The 12,431-nt window shown below is 47.8% G+C and overlaps 1 protein-coding gene across 3 annotated transcripts in view; it reads left to right on the top strand.

The window, feature by feature from the left end:
- Positions 1–8,466, top strand: part of DYNC2I1 (dynein 2 intermediate chain 1) — a 510,705-nt gene extending 502,239 nt beyond the window's left edge. For all 3 annotated transcript variants that reach the window (XM_085631946.1, XM_085631948.1, XM_085631947.1), the window contains one exon: positions 6,933–8,466. In XM_085631946.1, coding sequence (XP_085488072.1) covers positions 6,933–7,104 — 172 coding nt within the window. In that variant the 3' untranslated portion in view covers positions 7,105–8,466. The remainder of the gene's footprint in view (positions 1–6,932) is intronic.
- Positions 8,467–12,431: the final 3,965 nt, after the last annotated feature.

The raw sequence follows: 12,431 nt of genomic DNA, 5'->3' as shown, positions 1-12,431 counted from the left end.
ATCGGTCCACTGCGCCATCGAAGGCCAAGTTGAAATCGCCCCCCAGCAGTAAGGCCCTATCTGGAAGGCCAGTCAGCTCATGCACCACATCCCGAATGAACCCCTCTTGGCCCTCATTGGGAACATATACTGTGGCTACTCTAAGGGTATGTGTACCCAAGGTGAAGGTGTGTGCCAGGAGCCTACCTTTGATCTTGGCCCGTTTGCTGTCCACCTGCCCCAGGAACTTAGCAGAGACCAGTATCGCCACCCCCGCTGTCTTGGTGGTGCGAGAAGAGAATAGCTGATGCGGGAAGGCCCTGGACCTCAATCTATGTGTGTCAGTTGGCAGAAGTTGCGTTTCCTGGAGCCGGCAAATGTGAGCCCCCGAGTGTTCAAGGAAGAACAGGACAGCTCGCCTTTTGATAGGGTTATTAAGCCCCTTAACGCTAAGGGATAGGATTTTAATGTCGGCCGTCATAAGAGGGGACCCCAGCGTGTGCTAAGAACAACAGCCCCAAAGCTTGCGAAGCAAATATAAAGGCACAAAAATGCTAAGGCGGTCAACCCTTCATGTCCGGAGGAAGGAGGAGTGAACCCAAGAACCCCTAACAAAGAACATACAAATGAAAAATTAAACTTACAAAGTCCACAGAAGTCCTGGCAGTGCGCCCCATGGAGAGTCGTGAGACGGATAGCAGGAATACCCGCCGCCCCCACCCCGTACAGGGCCCCGCCAATTAAAGCAATACGGATCCCATATGGAGTGCAGCTGTTGTTACCAGAGCCGATCTGCTTCAATCTGCAGCAGTTGAGTCTCTTGACATGGAATTCAGCACTGCCGTGCGTCCTTTAGCCGTTGACTCCGGGTATGGGCGAAGCCGCAGTGGAGACTTCCCAACTCGTTGCCATCTTGCGGGGCTGTCGTGGTGGTCATTGGAGGCTGCCTTCTCTGGAGTGTCCCGGTCTCCATCCGGCAGGTGAAGAAGCGACGAGGCCTCTTCGAGGGATCGCACTTGTCGGAGCTTGCCTTCCCAATTGAAGATGAGCCAGAACGGATGGTCCCAGGAGTAAGAGATGTCTTTAGAGCGCACGAACGCCGTGACGGGCCGAAACTCCCATCGTTTTTGCAAGGTCGCCAAGTCTTGGTATAAGAGCGGCCTGCAAGAGCAGAAGTCTATGGGGTGTTTGGCCCGCGCCTTCCGCAAAATGTGTTCCTTGAGTTGGAAGTCATGCACGCATGTCAGGCTGTCTGGAGGTGGGGCAGTCGCCTGCCTTTTGGGGCCCACACGATGCGTCCGGTCCAGTTTGATCCGTTGCTCCGCGGACTCTCCTAGTATATGATGGAACAGTTCCATGACAAAGGCCTCGATATCTTGTCCCTCTGACTCCTGAGGCACTGCCCGGATCCGAATATTGTTTCGGCGGGAACGGTTCTCCAGATACTCCGTGTGGGCCTGGAGATCCAAGTGCTGGTCCCGGAGTCGCAGGAACTCTTGTTGAAGCTGCGCCACCTCCTCGTTTGCACCTGCAGGTCATCTACTCTCTCTCCCACCGAGTCAATGTCCCTGCGTGTCTCCCGGATCTCAGCAGTCAAGTATTTTTTCATAGTAAGGAATTCTTTTGTGAGGGCGGCAAAGAGAGATTCAAGGACGCTGCGGATGACCGGTCCGTTCAGTTCGTCCTGTCCATGTCCCACCTGCGCTCTCAGTGCTTCGGCCCCTCCAGCCCCAGGCCTAAGGAGAAGGTCTTTAACGGAGCGGTCTTTTCTGTATTTGTTGGTGGCCATCGTAAGGCGGCAGGCTCCCCTCCACCGGCGATGTGAGAGCGGCGCCAAGTAGAGTGAGAAAGGGGTAAAGCACTAGGGATCAGGTAGCCTCCTTCCCAAGCTGCCCAGGTTGTCGCCACTACCAGTTGGGCTTCTAGTGGGCCAAAAATTGATGGTGCACTGTGTAGGCCCTCAATGCGCTGCTTCTCGGCTCAGCCCTTCACCCGGGCTACCCCACGACTCCGGCGTGGCACTCCTCCTCTATCCGCACACTGTGGACCGCAAGACGCGCCTCTCCAGAGTCCTCCTCTGGCCCCAGGTCCGTAGCTGCGGCAGCGTCGCAGCACGGGCCAGTCGGCGCCGCTTCTCAGCCATCGCAGCCGCTCCGCTAGCTCCAGCACTCGGTGGGAAGGGGGAGTGTCTCATGTCCTCCCTTATGATGTTGCGCAGGGACTCGGCAGGGCGATCAGCAGAACACCCCCACCAACCGGGGGAGGGTGTCTCCGGGGGGGGGGTCAGATGTGCGGTCAGGTCGCAGCGGCCCCGGGGCTACCGCATTGCGTGTGTGGGCCCGGGCCCAAGACCACCCGGCTCCCACAACTCCCAAGGATCGCAGGGGGAGGGGGGAGAGGGGATGTAATGGAGCAGCAGTCCGGAGGTTCCCAGGGTCCCTCAGCCGTAAGGGCGGTCTCACCTCTTTTCCCGCTGACTACGTAGCTTCTTCCAGCGGCCCGAGTTGGAGGGCCGTGCCCCCCCGGCCGTACGTCAGCTAAGTGCGCACTGGGACACACTCACACCTCCCGCAGCCAGCGGGGCTCCCGCATCACCTCCTCGGGTCAGTCAGCACCGCCCGGGTCCGTCCAGCGGGGGGAGGATCTCCACCAGGCCCCGTCTCCAGCGCACGGCAGTCCACGTGCTTCACCTGCCGTAGCCTCCAAACGGAGCGTTGTCTGTCCGCGTGAGACACCGGAGCCGCTTCACTCCCAGGGGTCAGACTCTGCAGACTTGCAGCTGGCGTGGGCAGAGTCCAGAGCGCTATTGTGCGATCCTTCACAAGCTGCTATGCGGCTAGGGCCCAAACCAGAGAAGTGTGGCTCAATGAGTGGAGAAGTGTGGCTCAATGATTAAGAGCGGCAGACCCTGATGCAGAGGTCTAGCCCGGGACCAGGGTTCAATTCCCCGCCTCGGCGGATCTTGGGCTCAAAAATTCCACGGACCTGATAATTCTCGCCTCGGTGCCATTCCAATCATGGAGTCCCACTCTGCAACTCTGGGCAGTAGCTTGCTTAATCTCCACAACGGCCCCCACAACGCTAAGGATGCCTGGCCTCCACCTTGGGGGTGCCCAGGAGTGGATGCCTCACAGGGAAAGCCAGGATGGGTTCTACAGCGGTATTTGTACAAACGCCTTGAGACCCTTGCGGGTGAGTAGTGCGCTATACAAGTATCAATTTACAATTTACATTTACCAGGGGTCATAGCGACGGGTAGGCACGTCCTACTCAGTCACCATATTGGCCACGCCCCCCTATTTTTATTTATTTTTTAAATTTTATTCGATCAATAGCATGATCATACACTTACATAAAATCACATAGCAAAGTATATTTAATAAAAATGTTAAAAACACAAGAGCTTGAAATAGCACTAACTTCGTAATCCTATACATCATTCAGAAAGAGGTTGTAAGATTATGACTTACATGTTATAATTAAAAAGATTTCTGTTTTTACCATAAAATCAGAGCTGTAAATTTAAAAACACCAGCCATAAAAAAAAGTTCAACCCCGTCATTTCCCTGCTCTCCCACTGAGTGGCCATAGCGCTGGCTTACTCTACATATTCGGTGGACCCACGTCAAGATATTGTTTTACCACTTTAGACCTCTGCCACCAAGCTGTAAAGGAGATATCTTGATATTGTGAAAGTAAGCCACCTTGTCGTGCATGACCTAAATATGCGTAAAGCATCAGAGAAGCGTGAAAAAGAGAGCAGTCGACAGGCCAGAATAATCCATGTTTTTCTTAGGTTTGCATAGGCGGAACAGAAGAAAATAAAATGTTCTATGCAACTGCATTAATGCAACACTTTTCACTTGCTTCACGCTCAGGAGAGAGTTTTATCCAGGAATCATTTGTGTATCTCAGTAAATGACAAATTGCTATAGCTCTACCTGTTCACAACCCTGTATGGTACACCTACATGATCCATTGTTAACCTAGAATAACACACTGGGAGTGTGCATGCTATTTCTAACACATTAAATAACATAAACAGTACCACATTTGGGATTAGGGAGTGTCCAGTTTCAATTTCATCTCAAATATATGTGTAATTTGGCTATACTGTATGAAAATTCAGTCTGACTTTAATGTCAAAAGAATTTCAACTTCCTAGTTACAAGTCTGGCCCTTCTAATTCATGATGCCTCCTTTCAAACTTTAGTCTATATCCAGAATGGTTTGTAAGTTGTACAGCCATAACATTAATTATTTCTGTGATTTCTAACAACGTTCCTAAAAAGCATTACATCTGTTTCTTGCATGCCTAAAATCAAACTTTTTAAGGCAGAGTTTCCTTGATAGTAGCAAGCAGAGAGCCTATCTGTGCCAACACTCATTTAGTAGTAGATGGAAAAATGTAAGCAGTTAGATTGATTGAGTATTTTTTTAACATTAGCAACATTGTAAGTATCACACTATGATTTGTTAGTGTAGGTCCGGGTGTGTTAGCGTTAGTGAACAATGGTGCTCCAGTTTGGCTCTATATTTATTCTGTGAAATCCACCGGTGATGCAGCCACTGATAAGATGGCATAGGGGTCAGGAGCTCGCTACCGGAGATCCATGCAGATGTTTTTAGAAATGCATGGAACCCTTCTGCTATTTGTCCTGCAACATCTTACATACTAGGACACCGTACTGTCTTCAGAAGATCACTGGTAGGCCACCCGTGCCTTGATCCTTCCACCTGCCTCCATAATCAATCACAGGCTACCTCCCCTGATACATGGGCTTGTCCTATAGGGGGCTTGGCGGTGCCGATCTGCAATCTGGTGTGCCTGCCGCACAGTTTATACCTGGGGTCCTGGCAATCCATCCTTCATCATCTCCTGTGTGGTGGTAGTGACAGCTCTCATAAATGAATGGCTCCTACTGTGATTCAGAGTTGTCAGGTAGATCATGGATTGTGTGCTTGGACCTTGGATGGTGGTGGGAAATGCTGCTGGTGTGGAGAATAATACATCTCAGCCAGCACCACTGGGGGACGTTGACTGCTCCTGTGTCTTTCACCCAGCAAAATAATCAATAAATGCAAAATAGACTCTGGAGCATTTGAACTTGATGTTCTGCCGCAAGTACAACAAATAAATCTTTCTTGTCTATTATTTGAATCAATCTGTAGGATTGAACACCATTTGGGTACTTTTGTTTTCCCGATCCACCCTTTTTTTCAGGTAATGGAGAATCATTTTTCTTTCACTGAACAAACATTGTGCTTAGGCCCCAATTTTACTTGTTGTCCTGAAGACCCAATAATGACTCTTGGTTCGCAAATACCTTGATTACCCCAGCTACTAAGACCTAGAAAAACATTAATCAGTGTAAGCTTTGTGGTTAGGACTCCAAGAAGGGCCTCGCAAAATACTTTGTACTCCTCCTACCACACTGTATGATAATTATTTATTGTTGCGCTGGGTGATCACTTTTCACAAAACATGTATCACTTTGTAAACATTTCCTTGCTTGTATTTGTATTTTGTATTTATTGAGTTTTATATAGCGCTGGCTAGACCCGGAGGTATCAGAGCGCTTTACATAAGGAACCAACATAGCGAGTTACAAGGTGCAATAATTTAAACATTTTTCACAGCAATTTACAAAGAAATGACAAGTAATAAGAAGCAGAGAAGGGAAAGGGGGACAGGGATAGGAGTCTGGGAATAGCTGAGAGGGGAGAAAGGCACCTGAGGGGGGATGGGGTAAGGGCTTCCAGCAAAAAAAGAGAAAAAACGTTCGAGGGTCATCAGAAGGAGTCAGGAGGGAGGAAGAAAGGGAGGGACAGGGGTCATACAAAATAGCGGGTCCGGATCAAGGGAATCGACGGAGACCATCTCCACAAAGAAATAGAGGGATGTACATAAGTCACAAGAGTCAGGGTATCAGTGCGTTATTACATAAGAAGAACAAGTAGCGAGTTATAGGTACGATTAATTAAACAATTAGTTGCACAATCATAACAGAGTGAGTGGAAAAATCGGGGGGGGGGAGAAGGTAGAGGGGGACAAGAGTAGTGTTGTGAGAGAGGGTGAGGAGAGAGGAGGGAACCAGAGGAGGGGTGGGGTTTAGGCAGACCAGAAAGAAGGAGAAAAACGATGGAGGTTCGTCAGGGGGAGATCAGAGGGAAGGGGGAAAGGACTGCGTCAGGCAAGGTGGCGGGTCCGAGTCGTGTGTATCAACCGAGTCCAACAACAAAATGGCGGCATGTCCAAAACTCAAAATTTCACAAGGAAGACCCAGAGCGCAGGATTTAAGTGCGGAGAGTCAGAGGGGGGACGCAGCCACGAAACCAAAGGTGGACGGCAGGCTGTAGAAGGCATGCAGAGGCTCTGGACCACGGGGGCATCGATGTTCAAGAGTCCGCACACAAATCCGATCCCAGCTCACATTCGTTCTATGACGAAAACCACAATCACGGCAGGGTAGCTGACAGCAAAACAGTCTGTCACAGAAAAAAAAAATTATGCTGTTTATTATCATTTTATTTTTCTGTGACTGACTCTGACGAATGGGGCAACGCTCCTCCGCCATTACGGAGGTGCCGCCTCTGCATAACAGCCTGGGCAAAGGAAATATTAACAGTAAATCACAGAGAGCATGTTTGTTTACACTTGAGGTGTAACAGTTCAATCACTTATATATTTTTTCTGCTGAAAACTTTACTGCTACATAAGCCAGGCCATGCAAATGCATCCACATTCCATATTGAAATGGCTAATAAAAGAGACCACAGTCACTAGGATCTATCTGTATATCCAGAGAGATGCAATAATGGTTCTTGCTTCCTCTGTTAGCCATATCCTTTTTAACGTGAATAGACTCTATATGCAAGCGGGCTTTACAAATTGCCATAAATAAATACAATTGTACGTCTCTCCATTAAAGATGAACATCTTCTTTTTTCAGAGTGATTACTATGGCTGTCCTCGGCGAACCTGAAAAAAACAATGGCCTTTCAGGACTAGCATTGGCCAAAGACTCTGGAGCACTGGACATTCAGTACATAAAGAGAAAATGGGCAATATCATCTCCTGAGGAGCCAAATCAACTGCATCTGCTTTTGCATGAAGCCTTGTAAATACTACAAAGTTTTCTTTACAAAAACACATTTTATACCATGTTTGTTAAATATATATATATTTATAAATATGTTGTTTATATTTATATAAAAAATGTAAAATAAAAGATGTATAATTGATGATTTTTTTCGGAGAAAATTTCCTTATTTTTTACCTATTGCTGTAGAAAAAATGCCACGATTTAGTTTTAGTTTACATAATTCTATTTAAATGAAACAAAAATTGTAATCATTTGTAATATGTATCTGTTGAATGATGGATCTAAATTTTTTTCTTCATGAGATTATCTAGTCTTGCATTATCCTTACACAATTTTAGAGCATTTATGTGTGTGACCATTTCAACAGTATTGTTCGAAAGGGACCTGGTTTTGTTGTTATTACATTTCATATCGTGCAGTAGACCATATGTGGTGTTACCATGCTTGATGAGCATATTCTGATTTACATTTCGTGCATTAACATACGAATAGTTAAACAGTGTTGGAGTTACTGGATTGATTTTTGTCTAGAGCACACTTTTCTCCAAGAATAGAGGAGAAAGGGACGGACAAAGTGAGTTTAGGGCCCAAGGCATAAGCTAAAATTCCTCCAGTTCATCGTCCAACACACTTCCAAAAGTAAGCAAATAAGAGTGAGTAAACTGCTGATAATAGTGAGGAATTTCTCACTTAGTTCAGCAAAGCATTTGCCTCAGTCCCAAAAATGTTGCTTCTCCAAACAGACATTTTGCTAAAATATCAAGCCATATGGCTCATTTTCCAAAAGCACAGGTCTTCAGACAATGTGTTTTGGAAACAGAAGCACTAGGATTCTATTTTGGGCTACCCCCAGTTTGTTTGCCATAAATATTTGTTTCCCTTTTCGCAACGGTCTCAGCCGCTCTGACTTAAACTTTCAGTTGACCAGTTGCAGATGTTTTCTGCCCGATCTGTTTTGCGTCGCATTTTGGAACTGGTGATATGGTGTACATTTTATTGGTTTAGCTGATAGACTATTTTTAACCGGTAGAAATGTTTCTGTGTCTAAAAACCCATAGGCCGACTTTAGCTCTAGAACTACTCATTTGAGGCCAATCACCTGAAATCACCACCAGAAAACTATTCCTGAAAAATATCTTCCTGTACAGCGTCAGTGGTAAGCATTTGGTATAACACTAGCATATGTACATCTGAATAAAAAAATAGTTCGGCTCCCGAGGCTGTGCGAATCTACAGAGTCGGTTTTACTGCATAATTCAATGTTTCTCATTTATCTGTAATGTTTGTTTGTTTTGTTGGCATTAGAAATGTATATTTTCTTACACTGTTCTAAATTTTTTACTTGTTTGTAAATAAATAAATATTTTTCTTTGATATTTTATTCTTGTAGCATCCCTGTTTTTTTTGTTCCGCTGTGGGTCTGCTTTATATTGAAATAGTACATTCAGCTGCTCAGTGGGAAGTCACTCAGATCTTCTACTATCATCAAGAGGCAGGTTTTAGAGATTTTTTGTTTTTCCAGATTAATTTAATGATTAAGGTTCCACTTGGCCTGACTGACCACACACTCACACTGCGATATGACATCATCCTCACCTTGTAATTAGCTTTTTGTGGGGAAGAAGCAAGTTGTCTGATCTGTGCCAGCCCCAAGACCCAGGGTGTAACAAGCAGCTGAAATGATGATAAGGAGAGCAGGTATGCATGAGCCCTGTGCCGGCTACTCAGAACTTTAAAAAAATCTGCGCCAAGACCCAGACGGTGTAGTCAAGCATTGCTGTCTGTGTGTGGATCCGCTGGCTTGTTTCCGCTGACTCTCCCTGACAGTGGAGAGGAGGCTGGAGTGTGAGCGAGCCTTGTGGCAATGCCCATGCCTGCCAGTCTTTTGTTTAGTCCTGTGGATACTTAATCCCCTGCAGTTGAATGAATGAATGAATGAATAAGAATTTATATCGCGCAACTAAGCCCAAAGGCATCAAGGCGCCTAACAAAAGGATCAAACAGACCAAAGCTTCTCCTGCGGATAGGCCTTGGCAAAGAGCCACGTCTTTAATGCCTTTCGGAACATAGGGAGATTCTGCTGGGATTTGATTTCAATAGGGCATGCGTTCCATAGTTTAGGAGCTAGTGACGAAAAGGCTCTCCCTCCCCATTTCTCCTTTTGAAAGCGGGGAACTGAGAGTAGATTCCTTCCCTGGGAACGCAAGTTCCTGCTAGGGACATAGGGCGCTAACAAATCCTTCACTCCTTCTGCCCCGCTGCCAGTCAGGGCCACAAAGGTCATGCAAAGGATCTTAAAAACAACCCTATCTTGGATAGGTAGCCAATGAAGGCTCTTTTTAGCAGCTGTGGCTGAAGCAGTCCTCGGGGCGTCCAACACAAATTTTGCTGCCGCATTTTGGGCTATTTGTAAGCGCCGCACAAGGCTCTTATTGATGCCAGAGTAGAGGGCGTTGCAGTAGTCCAGCCGTGAGGCGACCAGTGCAACCACGATCTGCTTACGGGCCTGCGGCGCCAAATAGTGTCTAATCTTCTTAAGAGTTCTGATAATGCCCCAGCAGGTGGAAACCGTCCTGTTAACCTGTTGAGACATGGATAACACAGGATCAATCAACACTCCTAGATTACGGGCCAGGACAGTGGGTGTGGGACAAACTCCCAAGGAGGGGGGCCACCACTCCGAGGACCAGATGTCCCTATTCCTACCGAAGATGAGGACCTCGGTTTTTTCCCCGTTAAGTTTTAGTGAATTATGTATCATCCACTGAGAGACTGCCTCCATGCAGTTCCTGAATCTAAGAACAGGGGAGCTGACCGAGTGGGAAAGGGACACCATGATCTGGGTATCATCTGCATATGACACCACTTCCAGCCCAAATGATCTTATTAACCTGGCAAGAGGGGTCACATAGATGTTAAAAAGGGTAGGGCTTAAAGCCGACCCCTGCGGGACCCCACATTGCACAGGTAGGGGTGTAGATAGAAATTCCCCCAATTTGACCCTCTGTACCCTCTGATTTAAGAAGGAGGCCAAGAGGTTCAAGGCCAGTCCTTCCACCCCAATCTCCCTAAGGCGAGATATCAAAACCGAGGGAGATAGGGTGTCGAAGGCAGCTGTCAAATCCAACAGGACCAGAAGTTTGGTATGGCCAGAATCAACCACCGTGTGGATGTTATTGAGCACTACAGTAAGGGCTGATTCCGTGCTATGATGTGTCTGGAAGCCATGTTGGGACTGATCAAGACAGCCCGTGCTGTCTAAGAAAGCCGTAAGATGTTCATTAAGATGAGTTTCAAGCATCTTCGCCGGAGCGGGAAGCAAGGAGATAGGGCGAAAATTCTTGAAAATTCCCGGATCTAAAGAGGGCTTCTTAAGAAGGGGCTTCACAACAGCACTTTTCCACAGAGCAGGGAAAATACCCTCCTGTATTGCTTTATTCATAATGGTCAGAAGCGGAGGCAGAAGCGTTTGCCGACATTCCTTAAAGATTTTAAGAGGGCAGGGATCCAAAGGGGATCCTGACCTGGTCTTACTCAACAGCCCATCAAGCTGTTGCAGAGAGAGCGGAGGGAAATGGAACAAGTGCGCAGACGGAACTCTGCCACCCTCTCCCCCGGCAGGAACAACCGACGGGGGCGGGCTCAGCACTGCTCTCTGCAAGGCAAGGGCCAAGTAAATATCGGCTATTTTGGCATGAAAGAATTGTGCTATATTATCACAGAGAGCCTGAGAGATAGAAATAGGATCAGGCATTTGCAGGGTGCAAAGAGAGTCTGCAATTTTAAAAAGATCTCTGGGGGAGGTGAGAGCAGAAGTCAGTTTAGAAAAATACTCCTGTTTTTCTTTAATCACCTGAGCCTTATATCCCTTAAGGAGGAGTCTATGTTTTTCCCTCTCTTTGTAGTCACCACTTGCCCTCCACAATCTTTCCTGCCTCCTACAACCCTGTCTTAGCACTCTCAAAGACTGTGAAAACCATGGGGCTGAGGGTGTCTTTCTTGCAGAGTAGCGGAGAGAAACCGGAGCCAATCGATCCACCGCCATAGCTATCGAGTCAGTGAGCTCACATGCCGCCAGGCTAACATCCTTTACTGTGGCAGCGGATATATTAGGAATGAAAGGAACCAATGTATCGTTAGTGATATTCCTAAAATTACGCTTTGGTTCCCTCCTACCAGGACCTCCAATTTTAGAATATGGGGGAGAGGTCTGAAGCCTCAAGGGGACCGCTAGGTGATCGGACCAGACCAGCGGAATAGGAATCTCTGTCTTCAGCCTCTCATCGTTGGAGAACACCCCATCAAGAATGTGACCTGCCCGATGGGTGGGATTGATAACTACTTGCTGAAGACCAAATGCCGACAGAGATTCCACCAGTGCGGACGTCTCTCTGGAGTCCACATTGTCCAGATGGAAATGTTTGTCTCCCAGAACCGTAAGCTGGGCACAGCCAAAATAGGGCTCTAGGAGATTAAGCAGGATATTCCCAAAGTCCGCTCTCGGGCCTGGAGGTCTGTAAATCAATATACCAGAAAAGGGAGCAGCGGAAGGAGAGGTTATCGTGAAATATAGAGCCTGGAAGGGGTCTGCGGGGGCGGATAAAGTAGAGATCCGGCAGGTGTGGGAACTCTTATATAGAATCCCCAGACCTCCTCCCCTACGACCCACCCGGTCCAACCTGACTAGCGCATAGCCCTCAGGAATAGCATCCACCAGATCAGGCCCAGAGGAGTCAGTGGCCCAGGTTTCCGTGATAAAAACCCACAACGGGTTTCTCACGGCCACAAATTCATGAAAGGCTATATTGTTCTTTACCAGTGATCTGGCATTAATAAGAAAGCCAGTCTCACTCGATGATACGAAGGAGGAAGCCAGATCATTGGGCGGGTTGATGTTAGCGACAGACTCTATTGACGGGAAAGGATACTTGGGCAGACAACAGCAAACAGATGTATCACAAAGGTCCTCCGGGGGGCACGTAAATTGACATGGTACCCAAGGAGGTCGATAAGCTATCATCTCCCGATAGGCATACACAAACCTACCCCTTCTACAGCCACCTTCTCCCACACAGGTCGGGTCCAGTCCAGTCCCAAGCCTGTCCTTAGCGCGGACGGGCGAAGACGGGCTGGACTCTGGCGTGACTCCAGCGCGATTACGGCGCTTCCGCTGTGCGTCAACTGCGCGTGTACATGATGGAGTTTATGTAGAGCGCTAGCGCGTCAGCCGGACGACTAGAGCGCTAACCAAAATGGTGCCCGCAAAGCGTCCCTTCAAGCCCCTGAGTATTCCTAAATTGCCGGTAAACCGCCCTGATGGAGACCGCTGAAACCGCGGTGCGTGAA

The sequence above is a fragment of the Triturus cristatus genome, chromosome 10, assembly GCF_964204655.1.
Source record: "Triturus cristatus chromosome 10, aTriCri1.1, whole genome shotgun sequence".
NCBI lineage: Eukaryota > Metazoa > Chordata > Amphibia > Caudata > Salamandridae > Triturus > Triturus cristatus.
Note: the sequence above shows the minus strand (reverse complement) of the source record. Positions and strands in the feature narration are given on the sequence as shown.